At 42.3% G+C, this 26,153-nt stretch overlaps 1 protein-coding gene across 1 annotated transcript in view; it reads right to left on the bottom strand.

The window, feature by feature from the left end:
• Nucleotides 1-26,153, bottom strand: part of celf5a (cugbp, Elav-like family member 5a) — a 175,668-nt gene that overhangs the window by 67,593 nt on the left and 81,922 nt on the right. Inside the window, exon 3 of the mRNA XM_046050056.1 lies at nt 9,746-9,794. Within this exon, the coding sequence (XP_045906012.1) occupies nt 9,746-9,794 (49 nt within the window). The remainder of the gene's footprint in view (nt 1-9,745; nt 9,795-26,153) is intronic.

The following is a 26,153-nucleotide window of genomic DNA, read 5'->3' as shown; positions in this document are numbered from 1 at the left end:
TCTTTTTAGTTATTCCCCCATGCAATCTCGGTTGTCTTTGTATTCTTTAGCAGGGGCCCTCTTCATGTTTATTGCAAAGAGGCAATCAAGATGGCCTGTGTTTGTACCTGGCCACAAGCCCCTAAGAACTAAAGTGTCTGGGGATACGCTTATTAACTTCTTTGCACAGAGACCCATTTGCCAGTCATCCTTGACAATGCCAGTTCGCCTGATAGACTCATCGATGAGAGGCGGCCAGGGGAAAAGTCAACAGAGTGAGGGAAAAAAAGAAAGAAAAGAAAAGGCAAACAAAGCACACATTAGGGGATTGTATAAACCTGGTACACATATCATTGTGAGATCCAAAGGATCTAGTGAGAGAAGAGGAAGATAGGGCACATTTTAAAAAAGGAGAAAATACAAACTCGCATTGCAAGTTACCATGAACCATGACAAGGCCAGGGCAGTTAGAGCATGACCACATCAAAACTCGTACTTCAGGCAGTAGTGCTGCAATAATGACTCAGTCAGGAATACACACACGGATAATGTTAAAACACTCCTTCTTCTCTCATGCACCAAAGCTAAGGTTACCCCAATCATCTTTTCAGCTGCTGCAGTTTTACAGCCCCAGAATGACTCCTTCTCTCTCCATTACCTCTGTACTCGTTTGACTGGCAGATGGGTGGAAAGACTGTGGATGGAGAGTGGGCGGGTGGGCAATCATGGGACTGTGTGTCACAGTGCGTGTATGCTCGCAGCCCTATAAGGCAGGTGAGACGCGGATGGACCTTATTTAAAAGCCTCTTTACGGTGCCCACTGAACCAACATTGGCACTCCCTAATGGTGCATCACAGACACGCCATTCCATGCTATTCCTCACCATCACTATGTCCTTTGTCCTTGTCTGTTGTCATTGCTTTAATAGCTGCCACAGTTTAAGTCACAGACAATACTCATTACAATACATAGACTGATTCCATACAGATTAAATATTCCACTATGTACTGTATTTCTGTGGCCTGCAGGAGTACTAATCTGTGTCTAATCTACTGCTTCCATATATACTGGAATCATTTGGTTGAAGCAGGCACCATTTCCAGTCCAAGGGTAGCAGTGATGCAGTGACAGAGGGTGATGTGACAGGCAAATAGAGTTAATATGCTAAAATGGAGAGATAGAGAAAAGAAGAGGTTAGATTGGTGGAACAGAAGCAGCTGAGTTACAGGTACTGGATCTGAATACAGGTCAAAATGTACAGCAGTGTGTTTTTTTTATAACTTTGTTTCTTGTTTCTGCAACTGGTTTATACCAGCAGAACTTAAATAAACTCCAAAATGTATTAGTGTCCTCATGCATGCACCAAATGTGTAAAATCTGGATTAAACAAATGATAAAAATCAAATACATGAGTGAAATAATGGTGTGTTGCCCTGATGGCAAAACTGAGGTAGAAAAAGCTCTTCTCTTCTTCTTTGGCTGTTTTCCTTTCTTTGTTATTACTTACCCCCCCCCGTGTTTGCGCTGTCTCTCATTTTTATTTAATTTTTTATGATTATTTTTTCAGGCATTTTTGCCTTTATTGGATAGTGACAGCTGCAGCGTTAGATAGCAAAGGCGGGAAAGGGAGATAGGCCCCTGGTCACGGACCCGTGCTGCTGCCGTAAAAACTCAGCCTTAAAGCTAGGGAAGACAATGTGGTAGAAAGTAGCAAGAGGCAGCTAGATTTTAAAAGTATCTATCCAAAAAAAATCTTATCCCCTCCTTTACAGCCTTCCTCCAAAGCCACTACCAAAAACACATTTTTATGTGCAGTGAGTGCACGGGCAGAGTGTTTGCAGGTAGACTGGCAGGTATAAAATGATTGGTCGTGCTTATTACAGTCCTGTGACAGCCACAGATAATGGATCTTTTTCATTTTTGTCTCAGAGCATTTGATTTGATTGCTATCGGGATGTAAAGAAAATTTCCACAAATATAACAAAAATGATTCTGAAATAAATTGCCTACCCTTGCTTTAATGGTACACTCTTTAAGGTGAGCTACCAGGGTGCCCCTCCTCTGTCTGTTTCACATTTGTCCTTTTGTCACTCGTGCACTTTTTATGACCCCAGTCTTGAGAGATCCACCACGATCATTTTTGGAAAAAAAAATTTAAACAATTGTGTACAAAGAAGCACATTTCTCTTCGTCACCTAAACACAATATGAATGTGTAAACACTGTCACATGTTATAAATATAGTAAAACTTTTAATTTGAGTCACAATCAGCTTTTTGCTTTCAACGACTAACAACTGGAAACTGCAGTATGGCTTTTCTTAGTGTTTGAGTTTCTTCAAATGGGTTAATGTTTGTGCATGAGCAACAATCATTTTTGTTTCTCTCATGTCTGTTTTCGTACACACTAAAGCTCCAAATAGTCTTTGGCCTCTCAGCAAACAAATAGGACATTTTCTTCCCACATGGAGTGTAGGGAGCAAAGGTCTCACAAAATTAGGGCAGACAATTCAGTACTGGGCAGAGGCCAGGAAGTGAAGAGAGAAGGGGCAAAATCTGAAAATACTGTTGGCCTGAAAATGATCAAACTGCCTGGAAAATATATAAAAAAACATATTTAGCATCTGTATAAATGGTTATTTCATTGTTATTAGCTTGTACTCTGTAAATACAGACCTCAGAAACCTGTCTAACTCAGTTTAACTCAACCCAAAGTAGGGAGTGGAGCTCTAATGTATGAGTGTTATATTTATATATGTTTGTGTGTGTGTGTGTGTGTGTGAGTGTGTGTGTATGCGCGCGCACGTATTTGCCTGTGCGCATGTGTCTCCAGCCTCCTTTAATCTCCTCCCATCTGCTGGTGGACCTCCTCTCCCTGTTCAGAGGCCTGCCATGCCCCGCCCGATCTGCCAAACCTGACCTCACTGTGGGTATGTGTGTGTGTGTGTGAGTGTGTGTGTGTTGGGCTGCTTGATGAGCCTGGTTCCTTATGAAGTGGTGTCATTAACGAAGAGAAGGAGCAAAGGGGTGATTGCAGTGATTTGGCAGAGGTTGCACAGACACTGTCCTCCAATCAGAGCCCTAGTTACTAGGCCTCCTCCAGCTCCACGGCAATCACAGAGCACCAAGTCCACAGAGGGCACATGCACACACACACACACACACACACACACACACAAATCCACACACCAGTTTATCAGCCTCAGTTATGGGCTTGTCATTGCCATTATCAGCTTGCACTGTAGGTAATATACCAGAATATTTGACATCAGCATGTCATGGTCAACATTCAATAGGCTTGTAAAAAAATGTTCAAATAAATTGAACTGCACAACTGTTAGGGTTAAGCTGAATTTCTGTGATAACACTAATTTATTTACACATTTAAAGTAGATGGAAATGAAATGGTAAATAAAATGAAAAAGTTCACAAAACAAGGACAGCCTTAAGGACGCCACTGTACTGTATATGCAGTAAGTAGGTTAGCATAGCAAGCTTCTTTGCTAATCTAGCATAAACTGTGAATAGAAGGTTCTATGAAGTGTGTAATAGAGCTGTGAGATTAGTGCTTGCATTCACAAAGTCCTAACAGGCCTTTAAGGTAACATGAACAGTGAAATGTGACTGTTACAAAAAACTAGCATGTAATTAATTTTTTACAAGCATCTTGCCAACATGTTTATTTTTATGTTACAAAAAATATACAGTACAGAATGTTGCATAATTGTGGAAAGCACTTTTGAGATTGTTGTATCAAAAGAACATTTCTTAACTGATATCCAAAGTTAAGTCATGTGTCACACTATCTTGTACTAATACCATAACAATTTATTCCTTTTTACTGACACTAAGATATCAGATGATATACCATGGCTCACAAAATGACAACTCAAACATCAAAGCACTACATTTATTTGACACAGAATTTAAAATCCCTTATTGTCGCAGCAATGTGGATAACTACTGTACATTATCTGCATGTTTTGATGTGTTCAAAGGGTACAGAGAAAAGGGCAGGAGAACCAGAGGGGGACAAAGAGAGAGAAAGAGAGAGAGAGAGAGATGGGGAGGGAGAATGACTTATAAAGTTCAGAGAATTGAGCACAAAATTGATCTGCAGTCTGTCTCTCCCCAAAGAGGTTGAGGATCTGTAATGAGTATGGCAGACCAGATGCATACGGGGGCCGTCTCTTCCCCATTTCTATCCCTCTCTGAAAGAAGACAAGTTTGTTTCTCAAGGTGATTGTTGCGGTGATAAGGCAGAGGGTGTTATTAAGGGTGACAGCGAAGGGGCTGGGAGGCAGTGGCTGACTGGATCACCTTGTCCCCATCCCCGCCTTGCTTCCTTCTGCATGAGCATCTCCACCACTGGCCTGCCCTGCCTGCTTGCTCGTCTGAACACAATCTGCTGGCTGGAATTACCTCCCGGCCCCAGGAAAACTAAACATGATTTCTGACCTTTCCTTTCTGTGTTCAACAGTAACCTTTGCTGATCCGCCTACGCTACGAGACCATCACAATGAACAAGGGATGGAATGGAAGGGATGTGTGTGTTTTTAAAAAAGGGGGAGTGAGGATGAATGTGTGTTCAGCTGGATTTATTTATGTATGCATATTTAAAGGCAAGTACAGGGGGTGAATGCAATAACAGCAACACTTGTACAATATCATGCAATCCAATACAACAGCCCTGCAATAAATGCTACCTTTGGGGAGCTTTCAATGTCTACGGTTTGTTGTCAGCCATTGTAATTTTTATGCATTACCTGCAATATTATGCTTTAAGGTGTTTCTGTTATTTTGTCTACATGCCATAAGTAGCTGCTGCTTCCATCTGTGCATGTGCTGACTGAGTATACCACAGAAGTTGCAGGTATAGTGTATTTTGTTGGAAAAAGAGTATGGGACACTGTGTTTGCAGAAATGCTGCATCTTTCAACTAGCTAAATTCATTACATCATCACTCTGCTTTCTCTCGTAGTTTTTTGCCATATCAGCAAGTTTTGCATTGGCATTATCATTAGTAGTTTGTTAGATAAGGCTAATTGATCTCCACCTACCCAGTGTATTAGCGAATTGTTGTGATCTACTTCTTCCACTGACTCTGCATAACTCCAACAGCCTCAGCACAATCTGACCCTCAGGAGGAGAGCACATCTCTATAGAAATGATTCCATCATCTTTTTCTCTCGCTCTGTTTGTTTGTTGCTCTCCTGCTTTCTCTCCCCTTGTCTGTCTTCCATAAACCTAATTCCCCCACCCCCAGCGCCTCCCCTTTAAAACAAACCAGTTTGTGCTGATGTGAGGTTAAATTTAAGAGCTTACAGGCAGAGTGACCTGAACATCCCAGGCCAGCTCGTTGGAGTTGGCTGACTGAACTCTGGGCTAGCCAAGGCCTGTGTATCTGTATTGTTTGTGTAAGCACACCAGAGGGGATTTGGACAAGTGAGTGTGAGCTCCAAAGGAGTGACCCACAGCTGGCCTTACCATTGGATTAGCTCACCCTGATCCCCACAACCTCTGAACATGTTCCCTACTATTTCAAGATCTCTCCATTTATGCCCAGCCAAGAACATTGTGGGCAGTAATCTATAGTTTTCCTCTCTCCAAAGGGAGAAGATATACTGTTCAGCTTCACCCCTGCCATCCCTCCCTCTCACTGGTTTATCCACACTTTTCTCTGTTTATTTTGCACTTGCCCCCCCCTTCCACTTCCACGTCTCTCAGTACAAATTCCCTTCTACCACCTCTCTACTCTCACCATCTGTCTTTTCACCCCCCATTCCTCTCCCTCTAACTACCCCTCTCTCCTTCATTCCTCCTCTCTTTTCTAAGGGGGATCAGTGGAGCTTAGAGGCCTTCCTGCTTGGTTCATTACTGAGCTGCTCTGACATGGGGAGCTCGTCTCTCTAGTAAGGAAAGGAGAACACCACTGATGTTTAATACATGGACCACTCTGTTGTCTTTCACACCAGATAAATTCATCATCAAAAACTGAGCACAGAACAGCAACAGAGCATGTAAACCTGCTCTCTCAATCTAGATTCCAAATCTCTTAACTTATTGCCTCTCGCTCTTGTTCTCTCTCTCTCTTTGTTCCGTCACATCTCAGTGAACTGGAGCAAACCTTTTCATTGTCCTTCAGTTGGAGTAAACACACAAACACAATGCAACGCTGCTGTTTGGCCCGCAACATGAAACACAGCTCATGAAAAGAAAATTGACCCATTCCATTCAGCATATATGTACACTGTGTGTGTGTCTGTATGTAAATACCTATACCGAACACGCCCCTGTGTGTGTGCACACGTGTTCCTATCATTATGTACATCCAACTTCCCACTGCGTGTGTGTATGCATTAGAGACAGTGTGTGTTTCTGTGTGTGTGTGTGTGTGTGTGTGTCAGAGCCGTATGGGTATGTATGTGTTCATCTGTTTGTCCTCTCTGTGTGGGTGTGTGCGTGGGCGGCAGGCCTGCCTTGATAATGCCAGAGCCTGTTTCTAATCCAGGCCTCCTCAGTGGGCTGTAGCTCTAGCTGTGCCAGGCAGGCCTGGTGAAACACCAACAGAGGCCCATCTGACAGCTAGCCTGCTCATCTCTCTGCTTTCTAGACAATCTCTGAGCTCAAAACTTTAACAATGGGTTAAGCTGGGAAATTTGGAACTTGAAGGAACAAACATTGCAGCACTTACACAGAAAAACAATTTATTCTGCAGAGAGCAGGCCAGATCTTTTAAGATGATCTAAAAAAAGATGATAAATCTGATGAAATGACAGCCCGCAAAAGAGGGAACAAGAATGGACAGATAGTAATGGTGGAATGCTGAGGAGGGTGCCGATGGTAAAGGGTTTACGATGAAATCAAAGTGGTTAAAGCTGATTAATCCTGTGTAAGGACACCAAGCCATCCAAGGAGGCATTGAACAGCCCTTCAAAGATGAAATATCAGCAGCAGTCAGTGCCAGTCATCAGTGCCATGTGTGATGGAAAATCAATCTATTTCATATCTGAGACCTGCGAGGAGAAAACGAGAGAGACAGGTCCCTGCTGCGCCTCTTTAAACGTCTTCTGGAAACATCCCAGAATGGTCTGCGTCATCAGTGACGGAGACATTCACGGTGCTGGTGGCTCAATGTGTAACGGCTGCTGTTCTGCTAGATTAGGTAGGTGATTGGCCATTAATATTCATTTCACAGTGTGTCTTTGTTAGGTGGCAGCAAGGGATGACAGAGTATTTGGATGGATTTACTCTACCGAATATTTCCCTTTAATTTCTGTAAGCTACCTAGTGGCCCCATGTCCTGAAAGTTTGACCAGGTTGTTCAAATGTCCAAGAGTCATCAAATATTTAGTTGAATTTGTTAGGAGAATACGTTCTTGTGTCTTCCTCTTTGATGACTATAGGATGGCGGTTTAAATTTTTACTGAAACAGCAACCAGGGAAAGTACTCTGTCTGAGTCTGTCTGGTCTTAATAACAGCAAGAGTTGCTCTAGGAGGAGCGCAGGTCCAGCAGGCATAAAACCACAGTAACAGGTCCTTCCCTAATGGCCTGCCAACCTGGCACAGGTGATCTGAACAGTCCTCCTCATAATGAGATTAAGGGACTAATTAGTATGAGTGTGTGTTGTAGTGTGACTGTGTGCACTGAGGAATATATTCCCCCTATCGGACTTGCAGTGTGGCCCCTGAGAGAGCAGGCCATACTGGGTCTTTCCCTGGTGTCCCTCCCTCCACTGCACTGAGAGGCTAATTAATATTTTTCGCATCCGCTCTTCCAGCTCCTCTACACTACGCTGAGTTTAAAATCCTGAAGTTATTGATCTTAGTTCTGGCAACAGCAGCCAAATAAGGATCAAAATAACAAAATTGTAATTTTGGCAGTTTTAACAATGTTAAATAAGGAGAGTAATAATTACATGAATTTCAGACAGCACAATAAAATGAGCAAATAAGAAGCTAAGGCTTGTAAAAGTAGACCATGTAGAAGCGTCAGCAGCACAGTCCATCACCCAACAGCAGCAAGAGCAGCTAAAGACAGAACCAGATATGGAGAAAACCAAAATTATCTTTGCCAATGATAATCACAGACATAACTCAAGCCAGTAAATTAGAAGCAGGATGACAATACAAGATTGAAAAAAAATTAAAATTAGATCCATTTCCCTCTGCATTTTCCCTCTCTCTCCCCCTTTTGCTTCTACCTCCTAACCCGTTAAAGTCAGGCTAGTGCTTGATTGCCCCTGCGGCACCACTCTGACCTGTTCATTTAAGATGATGTGCAACTCTCAGGTCTGTTCCAGCAGACATTTGTTCCTCAGTGGGGTCCCACGGCTGGCCAGTAAGAGGACCCCATACTGACCAAAGTGCCCTGGGAGCTCTAAAACCAGCCACTCACAACCAAGTAAAGAGACAGCTGAGTGTCATTGTTAATGTGGACACACAACACCACAATGGCAAAATCAATGGAGCTATAGGGGACATCAATCTTGACAGCACAAGACCCTTTTGCTTGTCTAACCACTCCTGTAAAGCTCTGAGTGAATGGTTGAAGAAAGAAAGAAAGAAAGAAAGAAAGAAAGAAAGAAAGAAAGAAAGAAAGAAAGAGAACATTGAGCACTGACAGTGATCTTTATTGGCCTTTCCTCCATCCATCTCAAGGGGTTGTCCTGTCCTTTGAAGATTGTGTGCATTTGACCAGCAGCCAAAGTGGCCAGCCATCCTAATTCACCCAAAACAGGCAGAGGTTTTTAGGTAAAGCTTCAGAAGTGCAGCACGGCAGCTGTATGCAGTTGGCATCGTGCTTGCATTTTCTCTCCCTGCCTTCACTTCCAAATCTCTCTCTCCTTCCACCAGGATTTGAAAGACTGGAAACAGCGTTCCCTCTTTAAACAACAAAAAGGCACTTGCTTTGTTATGGGGTGACACACAAGATGCTCACCAAAAATATATAAGCAAGGTTCATTGTTTCTGCCACTGACTTGAAGGATGCCTCCTCATCCCATTAACATATATGCAGATAGGCAGCGAGCAAATGAAAGCCTCCAAAAACGGGAGAGATCAAAGACGACAGAATTAAGGCCAAGTAATGAGGATCTTGGCAAGAACCCTGCAAATGTATTGATTGTTTGGCAAGCTGGATGTGCTCCTGCTCCACTTCTCCCTCCCTCTTTAGCATTTACTCTCGTGTTTTGCACATAGACCAAGCAGTGTGGGCTTTAACATGTGGGCCACTTTACTGGCTACACTACGATAATGTACTTGGCTTAGGGAACAAGAAAAGAGAGATGGGTAGCAGGGAAGCCCATCGAACATGTACTTTCTTTCAATAGCAGACTATTTAATCAATTACAACCAATACAAGGGCACACGCAGGATGAGGCTATGTGAGATGAATCCACAAACCTAGAAACAAATACATTAAGCAACAATATGTATGGGCTGAGATTACACACATGTCTACTTAAATTTGTTACAACTGCCACAAGCAGAGAGACTGGCAGTTAAACTAAGATGTCATACAATCACATAATGTATTTAATACAGAACACAGTTTGCTTTAAACTATGTGATAACCTTTGTTTGTAATGATCAAAAAAAGTGCAGCAACAGAATAGAATGAAAAAAAGTGAGTGTTGTCTGAAGGAATATTGCATTGAGAACAGTGGAACAGATGAGATCAGAGGGAAAGAATGAAAAGAATTAGCCTAGATGGGGCAGATGAAAAGGGGACATGAATAAATGATGAAGAAAAGAAGACAACTACCTCCACGGCTCTCGCTGTCAGCCGGTTTCACCTGGATGGGGCGAGTCATCTGGAGGAGAGAGAAGAAAGAGCAACAGAGAGAGGTTAGCGCTGGTGACTCAGGCTGTCGTTGCTACAACAAGAGACCACAAACCAGAGGTGTCAAGGCCCGCTCTCCCATACTAATAGCTGTTCTGTGATACTGATCAAAGTGCCTTGGCTGGAGAGGAAACCAAAATCCCATCATGCAGCTAAGTTGACTTGACACTATAGTGTTTCTGCTGCCTGTTATTCAATGTAAACAAAACAACTCAGCTCTCTTTCACACATAAAATAGAATGTGTGTGCATGTGCATGTGTGTGTGTGTGTGTGTGTGTGTGTGTATGTCCATTCGCATTTGTGGTATTTCATGGCAGGTGCATGGAGAGGCTGCAAGGCTTCATATGTGTGTCTAAGTGATAGAGGAAGAGGCAGTCCTAATAAAAGTGAATTCAACCACAGGAGGAGAAAGATCAATGCAGGCCTATTGATCCGGGCCCTTGGGCTGTGGAGAGTGTCTGGCTAGGAAGGATTCTCTGGTTAGGAGGCTCTCTCTAATCCACTGGACCCTGATAAGAATGGCATTGCCTGGATTAGATGCCTCTGTCATCACAGTCTTTGTGTCACGCTCTCCTCCTTCCCCAATTTTACTTCCTTCTTTTTTCATTATTGTTGTTCAAGCTGAACAATTTCACCAGACTTGGGCACGATTTGTTTGGAGGAAAAGTTTGAAAAAAAATGTAGCTGTGATTTACAATGTGTTTGTTACAACTGCAGCACCATTTTTTTTATTGAACATAAGCCTCCTCGTCACGTACTGTATTAGTGCACATACTGTTTAAACACCCATCCAAATGTAAAATTTGTATATATTTGTTGTAGCAGAGCATAAAGTCTACAAGATAATTTATGTGAATAGATCTGATACCAGTGCTCTTCCTTCCATGATTCAGTCCAAAACAAATAGATTTAACGAGAAAAAACGCACACATTTTAATAAAATTGGGGCCAAAAGTGGCACACATTTATAACAAGATTACTGGAACATAAAAGCAACCTCTTACCACACTCAGCCATTTACAGTAAACCATTTGTAGCTGCTATCTAAGCATCTTTTTATTGCTAGAAACTATTTGCCATTACCGGGCATCTCAGTCAGATCACTGGAAACCATCCAACACTAATATTTTTATACCTACATATGTATATTTCGTTCCATTGCCCTGTCATGTATCATTTTTTGGGTACCATTTTAGACTAGGCCTGAAAAGGTCAGATTTAAAGACAGGGCAGTCCAATAAAAGCATGACATGTTCAAGGAGAAACACCATAATGGGATTTTAAAATGTCTTAATAACATGCTGATATATGGGGGAGAGGCCCAGGCCTGATTCATTAAGTGCTAAACGTATCCATTTTCACCTTGAGGAACTGAGTAACCTTCCCTCACTGAAATGATTCCATAAATTTACCCATCGTAAATAATAACTAGCACCGGCTAAGTCTTTGTAGGAAAACAAGGGGGATGTTATGCTTGTGAAGGTTGAGGTTTTAGCTCCTTGTTTCTTGGCTCACTCCCCATCCCTCTTCCTCCCCATCTACAAGTGCTTTCTTTTCCTTGTACAACAGGGGCAAAGTAACCCTACAGTATGCTAATGAAAAGCCACAGGGCGCACTGCTCCACAGCATGCACAGATAGATTACAGAATCAACCGCGACACTATCGCACACACGTTCAAAGCAGCCTCTGAGACAGAAACACCTCCGAATGAGGGGGGAAAAAACATCCGCAAGACAAATTCACAGATAACTTTACAACCTTCTGCTCCTCCACAACAGCACATGGAATCTTTGAATTTGCCTTTGACATGTCAAACGGACAAAAGATGCTTCCATCCTGCTAGTTGATTTTTGCTCAAACGCACGATGGAGGAGGCCAAATCCGTGGCTGTTTCTATGATCTCAGTCGTCTCTACAGGGTGCCTGTGTGTGGGAGGCAGCTCTCTCCAAAGCTAGTTGCTGCTCTCCCTCCAACATGCCAGCTTAATGGTCTATTTATTTGCCCGAGAGCAATGCATTATGGGCCTGAACAGTCACTACTGATGACTCTCAGTTTGTTCCATTCCCCTTGAACACAAATGAAGTTTGCTGTATAATTCCAGCAGAACTTACTTGTACTATATGCATGCACAGACATGGTAACTTTAAGTAAAATGTATTAAGTGCTGCTGTTGCCAAGGAGACCATTCATTAACTCCAGATACTGTTGGGCATTGTTTTCATGTCGTTAGTGGGCTGGAGCTAGTAGCTTCTCGACACACCCACAATGAACAGAGTGAAACAGTCACAGCTGCTCCGTGTACACTCCTCCATTTAATTTAAGTTCGAGTTCAGGGAGTGGTTAGGTGAGGGAGGAGTAACAAAGAGAACCTGAAGAAGAGAAGGGGATAGATTGTGGAAAAAGACAACAAGAGATGGAGAGAAGGGTAAGAGAGATACAGTACATAAAGAGAGAAAGCGAGCGAGAGAGAAAGAAAAAGCTGCCTGCAACTCCTAGATAAGATTGCTTCGCTGCTGTGTGGCGTTTCTACTGCTCTGACTCCGCCCCCTGCCTTTCTCACAAACAGAAAAAGAGCAGCACAACTCCACTATACAAAAACTGTATATTTACAAATCAACCACCTGCCTCCCTATAGACACTCCTGCTAAAAACATAGGCTACTGTTTCCTTTTTTTTCAATTATAAATTGACCAAATGGCCGAAAAATATGAAAATGCGTTTTAAACTTGAACAGATATTGAGAGAGAAAGCCTCATTTGGCTGTCCTGATGTTCTGTTTCCTTGCCAGGTTTATCTACCTGAGGATGTGTATGTGAATTCAGTACATTGATTTATTCAACAAGGTTTACTAAACCAGGCATGACATTCCTTGTGTTAATATAATGAAAAATGCATTTTTCTAAATAAAAATGCTAGGGTTGTTCTCAATCCAAATGTGATATTCAGTGAAGCACGAATAATTTGTCTCCCACAAATATTTGTTCTTTCTGAATTTGTTCAGTATTATTTCCATTTGACGACACATGGAGAAAACATAGCTGCAGTCTACTGAAAAACACTTTCTTAAAAGACACTGTTTTGCATGTTTCAGCTCTACAAATCACATGGTGTATACATCACTGTCAAAACCTTCCAAAGTTTTGAATGTGTGTTCTTGTATGAAAACACACGTGTGATCTGATCAAATTTAATAAAATAAAAAGGAATTTAAAAATAAAGTACAATGACATTTGACAAGTCTGTGCTGACTTATGCTGCATTTACATGTTGGTGGGAGACTATAAAATACTGTAAATACTATGTTGAAGAAACAGCAAACAAGGACGGGGGTGTGGGGGGCATCTTTCTGAGGACATTAGTGACATTTTTACAAAGTCAGTGCTTTCCGTTAGGTTCTTTTGTGTCTGGTATTTCTTTCTAAGTGAATGTGAGCTGAATAAATAAACACGCTTCTGTGGTGATTCACAACAAGTCAGTAGCTCCACAACCTTCAAATTAGTTCCTATACTTCATCTTCCTCCTCTAGTAGAAAATGCAGTTTTTTTGTTTTCCTTCTACAAGCCCTGGTCTTTCTCTTGTTCTCACTCGACAAGCTGTACTGCTCTAAGGGCTTTAACAAATCTACAGTTCCATATGCTTTTATTAAGCCGTCTCATTTGCCCAGTTAGACCTCCAGTCAGTTGAATTAAAGCTCTTAGCACTAGTATGCGGCTGTTTTTATGGAGGGTGAGATAGAAACCCCTTGGCCTACAGAACAGAATAAAGTGTGCAATAGGCCTGGAATATAAACACATTGTCTGTTCGTTTGTCTCTTTTTCGTAGACAGATGTAACTCAACAGATGTACACTTTCTCTGATTTTATCATACCTCAGTATCCTAGTGAAGTTTGGCCTGGTTGGGAAGCAAACGCCTTTCAACTGAAACTATTATTAACCATAAAAAGGATCAAAAAAGCTGGACTCCAGCCACAAAAGACATTCCACTTTCTGACTTCAAATTACACAGAGGACGTCAAGGAACTGTAGGCAGGACGTGGCCTGTTAGTAGTGTGGAGGATTTAGAGTCTACTGTTGGCACTATCTACGACTGTAATGAGTTCATGACTAGTAGAGTTTAGCAGGATTGAGCAGTAGCAGTCCCAGACTCCACACTGCTGAAACCGCAGAGAGGGCCAGTTGCAAGACAATAATACTGCTTTGGAAAGGGTTTCAAAGACCTGGTGCAATTCCAAGCCCCAAAATTTGCTAGTCTTTAACTTTCAAATAATTCAAAAAGAGGAACCACCAATACAGGAGAATGCAGTAAATAGAAGGGAAGAAAATGCAGTAAATCTTGTCCTGGTTTTGCAGAAGCTCATCTCTCAGCTGTAAAAGTCTTTTTACAACAGTTATGCAACAGCAGTGCTTGCAATAAAATAACACTAATAGCCATACAATATGTACGATGTCTTCTGGCTTTCACTCAGGTTTAATATAGAGTAATGTTTGTCCTGGGATCATTAATACTTATTAGTGGGCTATCAAAGCTCATTCTGCTGCACTGCTCAGTAACGGGAGCATAAACAGCCCCCTTCTGACTGGGCCGTCTCTGCTGAAATAATTAATATTTCCAATTATTGATCTGAGGGAGTGCTGAGTGGTGGCTGTCTGGGTGCCCCAGCTTCAGCTAATAAATCTGTACTGTATACAGTAGGAGGGAAACAGAGAGAGTAGAGTAGAGAGAGAGCCATGGTGTAATGATTTATAGTTATGAAGTGCTTCCTTGCAATCACAATAATTGTTCATTAGCAATAAAAAATTCACAAATTACAAGTGAAGATCAAATTTAAAAGGCTTACTCCAGCTTGGTAATGAACTATTTCTTAATATTGTAAATTTACTGGATATGAAGAAACACCTCATCACTTTTACATAGGACTGTGATGGAGTAATGGCGTAGTTTTACAGTCCTGCATGATATCATGATGCAGTTTTTTCAACAAAACAATGTACATTTTTACTCAGCTAATAAAACACTGTGGCAATTTTAAGAGCCTTTGTAAAAAAAAACGGGTTCAGGAGTTCTGGTTCTTTATTCATCACCATAAAGTAAAACTACACACAACACAATATACACTAGAACTAGTTCCCCTGTGTAGAGAAGAGCTTAAACTGGAAAAAGGTGGAAAATAGCCAGTTTTTTGTCTACACCGCTTCTCTTACTCATCCTTACACATATAATGTATACTATATATATATGGGGATATATTACTTTGGTGGAGTTCTGCGCATTGCATTGTTTTTGATACTGATATCAACTGGTATCTATCATTTGGTCCACAAACTGTAAGAAAAATGCACATTTTTAAATTGATTGTTCCAAACCATAAGATACTTATTCTTTCAATAATTGGAAACTGAGAAAACCAGAAAGTTCTTACATTCGAGAAGCTGGAAATTGAATCATTAAATGTTTGGCCTTTTTAGCTTGAAAATAAGCATAACCCTCGGGAAAGACATAGATGAGCTGCAAGAAATGCATTTTTATTTAAAAATAAAATTTGCTGTTGGATGTTTTATGTGTATATGAAGCATCTCTCCTACATATCTCACATGTCCATTCACACGTGGGTTTTCTGAAATTCATTCTGGTTCAATGTGCACGCTGATATACACGTGTTGAGTGGGTATGTGCATGTCTATGTCTGATTGAAGTATGACCGTTGATGTACTCATGTTCTAGCTGCCCTGCCCTGTGTGAATATATGTGAGCGTGTTCACATATGTGCTTGTGAGAAAATGTTATAATTTACCCATATGTGAAAATGTGCTGGCGGCAGCAGTGTGGTGGTTCTGATAAGAAGCATCAGTCAGTGCTGAGGAGATGGCAGCCACTATAAGCTTTGGGATTCCTATCAGACCCAACAGGATTTAGGGCTTGAGGCGCTGACATGGACTGACAGACACCTGCAGACCTCAGCTAGTCGGTATCAAATTTATACGTATAAAGTTCTACACCATGGTGTGATATGCATTTTAAGTAGGAAAAAAAACATGAACTTACATTCTGTAAAGATGAGTTTTGTCATTCAAGGACAAAAACGCATGCTCTTGTTTAGAAAGTGCAATTTGTTTTTGCTTTGTAATTGCTTTGTGCGAGTAAGTGTTACTTTTCTCAAAGGCTGAATTACCCCTTTTGGAACAAAACTGTTGATATCCATCTGTTACACTGAATGCTTCTTGTAATACACAAATTAGCAATGAGGCCACAGCTAACTCACAAACATGTGCAATCTGTAGTACCATTACTACTAGCACCACTACTACATCTCTGATTAAGACCATTAGACCTTCTGTTGTCTGATACCATCCAAGTTCATGTTTATCTCTTCCCCCAAAACACTAACTGCCTCCCAAAAACAGCCTGAAGTTCATCTACCAAATGCTTTCCAGCCCTCTCTATTATCATAGCTTTACTAGCTGAAGTGGTTGGCCAGCTGTCTGGCTGCTACAGCCCTCATTACACAGACAGCAGAACTCAGCTCTCATCAAGATTTCATGAAGGTGAATGTCACACATCAAAACCACCTCATTTGTGGCGCCCCATGACTCAGCAGACAGAGCTGCACGGTATGAGCTATTGTTGGTTCTCATCAAACTCTGTATTACTACTGTAGAGAGTCTGATTAACTCAAAGTACCACATGAAATCTCACCCTTCACCCCTGAGTTTGCTTATCACTGCCCCAAACCTTCACAGACACTGTCACTCGCTCTCACTTGATTATGTCTTCCTGTCTTGTGAAGAATAAGCACTCCACCAGCACTTGTATGAGAGACTCTGAGTCCTACAAGACTTGTGCAGTGGACTAGGGTATGTGGGTGACAGAAACAGTGTGCAATCATGAGGGGGAGTAGATAGGGGGATTGAGCTAATGCCTAAATCCTGTCCTACTGAGCCTGTAGCGGGGCGTCCAAGAGATAAAGAGAAATAGAGGGAGAGAGCGGTAAAAGACTGAGGGGGATGGAGAAGGAGGGAGGAAAGGGATCGTAGAGAAGTGACAGAAAAGGAAAATAAAACTATGAAAAGATGCTTGAGAAGATGTAGAGATTGAGAGAGAAGAGTGGGTGGGGATTTATTAATAAGCGAAAGAGGAACAAAAACAAACTTTTTTTTTCTCCCTCTCCCACCCCTCCTTCTCCTCCACTTCCTGACTTATGAGCCACACTTTGGTTATCAGGGGAAGGGCATCACTCCCAGACATCTTTGGCACGGCTGCTTTTCAAGCCCAGAGAGCTATTGACATGGCGTGTTACAGTAATGCGTGAAGCAGTGGGAGACTCATTGTAAATCTGTGTCAACAAATGCTGGAGCAGCAGCAAGCTCAATCTCCCCCTCTCTCTCTGTCTGCCTCGCTTTGCCTCTCTCTTGCATTTGCCGACCTATCTAATGAATCTTATCTGCACAGCACACTGGAGGCTTAAGCTTTTGGTGGGCTCTCCCACACACACACACACACACACACACACTCTCTCTTTCTTATTCTGCTCGCTGTTTGATGTAGTTTACGCTCTTCAGTTCATTTTGAGGAACTGTCCATAGAAAGATAACATCATGACGACAGCCCCAACCCGGTGGCTTCAGAAGGGCAAGATCATGCCAATCCCAGCGTGTGCCACAGCGATGGTTTGGAGTGAGCAGGAAGTAGCGAAATGGCAGAGGATGTGTTCCGTGACAGAATTACAGATCTAGAGTTGGGTGAGGCTTTAATGCTTAAAGGTGCCCTTATGCATTGGCGCCATGTTCCCTATCTGGCTACTGCCTTGATATTTGCTTTGAAGATTATGTCCTGCCTGACCGTCAGTGAGTTACAACTACGGTAATGATGTACAACTCCATGTACAGCATGCGGGCATGTAAGCACACCATCGCATATGCACTTAGTGATATGACCTAGAACCATATCACAATTTAATAGGATGAAAAATTACAGTGAAACAATTTAAGGCTTTGTTTCCTAAAATACAGAATCAGGCTCTGTTTAAAACCTTTTAAAACTATCAAAATGAGAAGTATTACATATAAATAGATATGAATATCATATTATCTCATTCCATCTGTTGGCCAATGCTGGATATTTTAGTGGATGGAGTGACATTACCAAATCTTATTGTACAAGACAAAACAAGCCCTGGACAAGACTTCATTCTCAGCCATGCACCACATCTGTATGACATGGTTGGGTTTCAGGTGATACAAATTGCTCATGTATCCACTCAAAGCCGCAACTATTTTCCGACAATACTTACATTTTGCTTTCTTTTGTTCTGCATCCTGTCTACTGAAGCCAAAGAGTGCCCAAATGATATGGCTTTTTTTTTTTATACCAGCGCTTCCTGAACTGCACCAGTGCCCCCGGATACAGTTTGAGTCACTTTCTTTATCTGAGTTCAACTGGGCACGCATGGTTAATAAAATCGCTTACAACTCCTTGGTGGAACAATGTCCACTTGACTTCCCCAGTTTGGAGTAAACCCACAGAAGTGACACAAGCACAGTGATTAGTTGTTGTAGGATTAGATTTGATTCATTGTTGTACTTTCAGGTGCATTAAAGGGGTACCGTACAATTGACAACTTGCTTACAGAATCAATTAACTGAACATCCAACATGACTAAATTAAAGAGATATACATAATGTCAGTGTCTGTACAGTTTCCATTTATCGCATGGCTCTACATGAGCTCAACCACAATCATACAGGCTTATTTATGGAGACACACACACAAATACACACACCCTTAGCTGCATGTTTCCTTTACCCTCTGTGTTGAGCCCAGAATGCTCCTGCTGCTGTCACAGCAACTCCAGGATTGTGACAGATTACAGCCTGCTGCCCTGACCAATGGGAGCCAAAAAGTGTTGCGTGCCCATTGACTCATAATTCTTGGCACACCTATGCCGAGTTGACGTTTCTTTAATGGTCCCCAGACCTCCAGTAGGCATCCTTGTCCTGAGCACTATGATTGCCTATTAGCAATTCACCAGCACTTGCACTTTTTTACCCCTCCACTCCCTATGCCACCCCTCCTAAGAGGGGAGAGGACCAGGAGAAGAAGAAGCCAGAGGAGGATAGAGATAGATGGAAGGAGGAAGAGAGATAGGGATGCAGCCAAGCATGTTGGCTTTGAATTGGAGAGAGGTGTGAGAGGCGCTACAAAGAGAGAGAGGCAGACAAAAATAAAGACAAGAGAAAACCTATGTCAGAAAAGTGGATAGTAAAACAATACTTTCTTCAACCAAGTGCATTATTTCAAAAACGGTAATGGACTCTCTGCCTTAACTCTTTTTCTCCCTTTCATTGTACATATGGTTTCAGTCTACTCACCCTCTTCCCCAAATCCTGCTGTCCACTCTGATACGCCACAGGGGAACTTCTCCATTCAATCTCATTAACCAGCCACATCTGCTATAGCTACAATATGACATACTGGTTATTAACGACAAGATGATCGACAATTTGTTATACTATAGGACCATTATCAAGTTGGTGAAATCTGGACTCGGCACTGTTGCCTGGTACATGTGTATATATGAGTGCGTGCGTGTGTGTGTGTGTGTGTGTGTGTGCGCGCGTGTGTGTGTGTGTGTGTGTGTGTGTCGGTGTCCATCAAAGGGGGGACTGCAAGAAGGAGCCAGAGCTCACAGGATCGACACAGGGCCAGCCTGCTCCGTCCATCTGCTCCGAGCTTCATTCCCAGCATATCAATATCCCGTGTCTCATACACAACACACGCACACACACACACACATACATAGACGGACAAACACACACAGCATTCTGTCACCTGCGACTTTCTGCTGGTTCCATCACTCTCCCACCACTCAAGCCCTTGGCTGTAAAGCCTGCTTATGTTTCATCCTGACACTTAGAGAAAATCCCTGCTTGTCTATAAGCGCATTCAGAACCAAACAAAAGGGACATGCCTGTCGTCTATCCCCGTCTCTCGTCTCCTCCTCCTCTCAAGTCTGAAGCTGCCACAAAGTAAAATTGTTTGCTAGAAAAAGGGGCACTTCGACAAATCATTAATCTCCTAGTCAATGTGAAGAGATACAGGTACATCCAAATTACTGAGGTCTCCCCTCTAATTCATGAACCTGACACAGTGCTAAATAAACACAAACAAAAATCCTCTCACTGCGTCTGGTTCAACCTTGAACTGCACAGAACCTGAGGGCCAGACAAGCAGCACACCGGCCTGACCTCTCACCATTTCTCCCAATCTGCAGCAAACACACTCTGACGAAGTGAGAACAAGAAGCACTGAAGCGGAAAACACATTGGAAGTGTCTCTGCCAACTCCCACTCCACACTACCTCCCAAGGCCTTCTGTGACTTATTTCGTTGGTAGGGTCTGGAGTGAGTGAGCGTATGTGGTTTGGGGCAGCGTTTTTTATGTGTGTTTGTGTGTATTCATGTCTAAATTTGGTCAAAAGTTTGAGCGGGGAGGGAATTTAAGAGGTTCTGTCATGTACTGTAAGAGAAAAAGTGTTGGGAACCCGTCTCAGAGAGATTCAGGTGCTCCAGGATGCACTTACACTGCAGAGTGATTTGTGGTTTGGGACAGTAGTGGGGGGATCTGTGCCATGTACTGTAATTATGACGTACCATGTGATCATAGCATCCTAATCCACACAGATATTACTGGCACATAGTAGAGCATAATTTGGAGCTGGTCTTCATTTATTAGAACAAAGTAGACCTGTGAAGACCTCTAGTGGGAGACAGTCCATATCATTCTGTTATGGTGCCACTTGAGGTGCTATCAAAATGCCACACCCCTGTCCACTCAATCATCCCCACCACTATCCTCACACCACATCCTTCTCCATTTTTACAGCAGGATCCTTGAAAGCCCATCACCTCACCTGCCCTCCATTAATCCCACCATCAAGAGACATTTGTATGCATGCATGTATTCATGAGCAGGTATTAAATTTAAATATGTTTTTTACAGTCAACAGTTACTGATATACAGCTAATGCAGGACAAGAAGGGAGACAGAGACAGGGAGGGAGACACCCTGTGCACTCTGTATGAACTTGAGCTAAATCACACTCAGAAGCCTCCTCCACTTCCACCCCTCTTTGTCTTCGCTTATGTTATTTATTAATTTATTAATTTTAATGATGTTCATCTGAGCACATTCCTCTAACAATTAGGAATTAAAGGTTTAGCACTGTGCAATATAGGACCTTAAATCGTGCTGAAATTACATTTGGGATTTGAGATGCATTCTCTCTCTATTTTCCCTCCTCCTCAACCTACCAGTCATGAGCTCGATATTGTGTCTGTTGTTCATGAGGTCAGGATTGTTTTCCTGAATTCTTTGGCTCTGAGGGCGGTCCTGGGAGCTCTAATGGCTCGTTCACATTCCCTGCTTTGCATTATTTCTTAACTGCAAATACCAAGGGGCCATGTCACAGAGAGAGCCATCCTAAGCACTTAACAATGTAACCTACATACACTCAAGCATGGACAGAAACAAGCATACATAGACACTAAAGCATGAACATAAAGCACGTGCACAAACACACACACACCAACACTTCACAGACGGGACATGAGGGGCTCTTAGCTCAAGGTGGGGGGGGGTCACACAGGGGACACTTTATTTGCTCTCAGACTATGCTACCCACGGAGCTCATCCAATACAGTGTACAGTAGTGATTCCAAAGTAAAGAGGACAAGGAAAAAGAGAGGAATAACAAAGACGAGTGCAGAGAAAATGAAAAGGGCCAAAGAAACAGATTTTGCCTCATAGTTCATCTTCATCTGGGTGCCCTGTCCCAAACCCCAGTTCATGAAATAAGTCCTGCTGAAAATCAATGGCAGTCCAAGCCGTGTAAAGGTCAGCCATTCAGCAGCGCTGGCCTTGGTGGACCAGTCAAGCCCAGGCTTGTACTGTGAAGCTCAGCTAAGTAGAATTAATGGGGGGATCGATTATTCTGCACACAACTTAAATTGAACTAAGCAGAGAATCATTTTAAGGCAGGAACTCTACCATGACATAGAATGAGATGCATTTACTGTAGCAAGCGCAGACTATGGTTGTAAGGGTGGGAATAAAAAAAAGAGATATTTAAATAAAGGATCTCACGCTCTCTCTTCATCTCCGCTCCATTTCTAATCTTCTGTCCCTTTCTTTTTGATTTCAGCCTCTGTACAGTACCTTCTGATAATGCCCTGGACCCACCCGGGACTCAACTCATAGATTTGATACATAGAAGCACTTTTCCTTTCCCCTCTCCTCCCCCTTCACTCCCTTTCCCCCTTACCTCTATTTTTTTTTATTTCATGTCACCTCCAGCACCTCATTCTTCTTGTATTTTTCCCTTGTTTAAAACAAAATCAATATGGAACCAGAGGAGACAAATCAACGTATGGTGGCACTGCAGGGGGAGGCCCAGCAAGCTCCCACCTCCCTGGTCACATGTTCCTTGCTTGCTCCGTGGTACGGGGGAGGGGCAAAATAAGTGAAGGAGGGAAGGGTGGAAATAAAGACGTAAGGTTTGACTTATGAAAGGATGAAATGATAAGAGACCAAAGGGCTGGAGAGGGATGAAAGGGAGCTGGTGAGGTATGAAACAACGCTCCAATGGGAGGGCATATGGAAGGAGAAATTAATGGAGAGAGGGATGAGAGAAAGAGAGGAGAGGAGAGGAGTGGGCGGCAGTGGGGATGAGGGTGGGTATCATGGAAAATTCTGCTCCAGTGACTGGAGTGCAGAACGGGAGTCCTCATCTATAATGTATATCATAGATCCATGAGAGATTTTCATACATATAAAATGGAGCAGCACAAGGAAGTGTCTCGCTGCCACAGCACAGCCAAGAATCGCCCGGGGGGGCAATTTCAGTATTCTGTTCTGTTTGTACTTTCATACTGTTAATTCACATATACCCCCGTGTTCCTTAGCGTTGCTCCATACTGTGTAAGTCAAAAAGGATTAAAAGACTCCATGACTATATGTAAACATATTTTATTCAAGATTATTCAAATACCTCCACAACGAGAGACAATGTTTTTTGCGTATTTTAACCTCTCTCTTAAAGAGAACATGTCCTATTCAAATAAGCTAAAAAATGACAGCCGTCTCAATTTAGAAAAGTCGTTTGTGAAACACAACAGACAATAGAAGATATAGCACTTATATATCCATCATAAGCCCTCTTCTCTCTCCCTCTGGTCTTGCATTTCTTTCTAAACAACTTGGACAGCCAACATAGGCATCATGTGGGAATCGGGGAAAAAATGAAATAAATAAACATGACAAGTGGCCACTTAGCCACAGCCTCCCTCATTGAAACCTGATGAGGGCCCTGTCTCGGCAAACTTCAACAAACGCTAAGTGACATGCTTAAGTGGGTTCAGGTTGCGCATCCGGGGTAATTCAGTAAAAATACAAATGAGTCTGGCTGGGAAAACAGATCACTATGCACTCATTCAAAATAGAAGGAGAGAGAGAGCCAAGGAACGAGAGGACTTTCATTTCTTTTCTCTGTCCTCCAGACATTGACTGTCTGGTGTGCACACACAAACACACACGCAGCCCTTGCCGAGCCATAAACAGCACTATATAGACCCGGTGATTTCCCTCATTGGGAATCGATAACAAATAACCTCACTTTTCACCGGCCATTATGGCCGCTGTCGACAATACCCTGTCGTCTTTTTTTGCACACCGGTGTCACGTCTGACCTTGAGATCTCTGTTCTTCCCTGTCTCTGCTCCCCAGGTAGATTTCAAGCAGAGGGTTTGGTCCTGGTTTTTGGAAAGGTTCAAATTGAGCCCTATGGGAGCGAGGAGCAGGGAGCAGTCATCTCCCATGACAGATCAATGGTAGGTCTCACCACAGGGCAGGGGGCCAGTGCCTCGCACAACCTGCTAATAGAATCCCAATGTCATTGCTGACACTACATTGCCGGAGCTGCTGGAGGCTAGCCTGAGGTAGGACAGTAGGACAGCCATGGTTTAAAATGCCTTCAAGGTCTCCATGTTTCACATTCCTCTGCCATGTGTATATATGTGTGTGTGAAAGTGTGTGCAAGTTACATATTTTTAAAAAAAGACAGAGAGGAAAATTGTTAGTTGTGAAGATGCTGTTCCAAAGTTTGGTGTGTTTACATGCAAGATATTAGCCTCTTTTAAGTTCCAAAGTATAAATTCATGATATGATAAATGATGATAAAAGGCAAAGCAGTCTATGCAACCTTGTTTAGCTTCCTTACACTCCCTTTATACTCTTTGGTCCCTTACAGTCTGGGCATCCTCCTTAAACTAAATCCAGGCCTTCTCTCCTTTTGCGTATTTTAAATTCCCTTCTTCTCCTTCTCAGTTCTAAGATACAGTGGCAATTTTAGGCCTTCATTAACATCCCAGACATCCCGCTGCAGTGTAGAGCCAGTGAAACCCATGATTCATAGCACAAATTATCTCATATGTTCCACTTGAAGACAGGCTGCAGAGGCTCTTAAGCCACTATAAACACCTATACACACACAAATACACACAGATGTATGAGTGAGCGATGAGTGCAGGGCAAATCTTGGTCACCAGAGGAAACATGTCTCAGAGAGTCTTAAAAGCTCCTGATGAAGATGAAGAGAGGATTTAAACCTTTGCATATTTTACTCCCACTTTTACTCTCTCTGTGTTCTAATGTGTGTGTCACACATACCCCGCATATATAGCAGAGGACTTTAGAGCCTTTTCTGCTGCTCTTCTTTTACTGGATTTTCTCTCCAACAACCACACTCAGGATTTGCAGCTTGAGACACAAGTTTCAGAAATTGTGCGCTGGGCCTGCAGCCAAATATCACATTTTGGGTGCTGGCTTACAGTGTAACAGGTATTTCTGACATGTACAATAGCCAACATTGGGGTATGTAATATCAAACTGCATCAAAAGTCATTTTTTTCTACCGACTATAATAACCCATTGATAAGCCTAACCCCGTCCTCCTATCAGTGGGTGTCATGACATTTGCCTATTAAATAGCATGTCAGACCACTGGGACAGCTTGGAGATCCCCAGCAAACAGCTAATGTACTTTAATTAATTACCATGAAATTAGAGTATCATCTTTTCAAGTGGCTGGCTCCATTACACTCTGCCCATTTTTCCATGACTTCACCCAAACCCATATGCCCCTAACAGTATCAATGTATAACAGAAACGAATATGCGTATTTTCACACGAATTCAGGACAATGACATATGGACAGTAAAGGACTCTCAGCAGATGCACACAGCCATAGCCAATAAGAAAAACAACAAACACATCAGAGTAGTACACTCTGAGCAATGCTGGCTGTTTGAGGCCAATATGAGTAATGGTTAACAATAAAATCCTGACAGCACCCAGTAAAAAGTTGATTAAAGGACAACTTTAAGGGATATCTGCCAAATGTCTTTATTAATGTTGTGTACAAAAATTACTATCGGCTGAGATGTCTAAGATTTTTAAAACGCTTAAATATATGCACCGACCAGTGACAGGAATCGGCAGGTTTTCTCCTTATTCTGCCATGACCGGTGACCAGTCTTATATTCAATCCTGGGCTGGTCACATTTACACGCACGCTGCACCGCACAATGGTTCACGTCATGCAGCACTGACAACGACTATTGTAGGCGCGTTAAAAGGGCTTAATACTGAATTAAAACACATACAACCTTTATTAAGATCAACAGAAAGCTTAAATATAAGCATTTAGCAATTTTTCTGTCAAAAACACTATGCTGACATATCTGTCATAATCTTATTTCATATGATAATATGTCAGTTTTTCAATTTATCAGTCTGGGTCTAGTAGCCTACATGGTTTCCTCTATCAAAAATCTCACAAATCAGAATTACGTTTACAATGATTTTGTGATTTTGCAAGTGTATCAGGATTACATGTAGACATGTGCATATTTAGCTGTGTGGCTGTCAATGTGTTCAATAATTCATACTCTTCACTATCATTAACTAGTACAAAGATAGGTTGCACCACTATCAAATTACTTATTCATAGTCATATTGTATGATTTCCCAAAGCAATACATGAACTTCAAGGTACTTTATTACCATATTCTTGGCAAAAATAAATATGGTGTGTGGTGATGACAGCAGTTACAGCAAGTGCATGAGCTCCACACTGTTGTGGTCACATTCAGAATAATCTCCATCCTGAATCCAGATGTGTATGGACGGTTGGTTAGTTTCAGTCCAATGAAGTAATCAAATGTAAAGCTACATGCGCGCATGCACCCCCCCCCCCCCACACCCACCCCCCCCCCCC

This window comes from Micropterus dolomieu, linkage group LG05, assembly GCF_021292245.1.
Source record: "Micropterus dolomieu isolate WLL.071019.BEF.003 ecotype Adirondacks linkage group LG05, ASM2129224v1, whole genome shotgun sequence".
Lineage (NCBI taxonomy): Eukaryota > Metazoa > Chordata > Actinopteri > Centrarchiformes > Centrarchidae > Micropterus > Micropterus dolomieu.
Note: the sequence above shows the minus strand (reverse complement) of the source record. Positions and strands in the feature narration are given on the sequence as shown.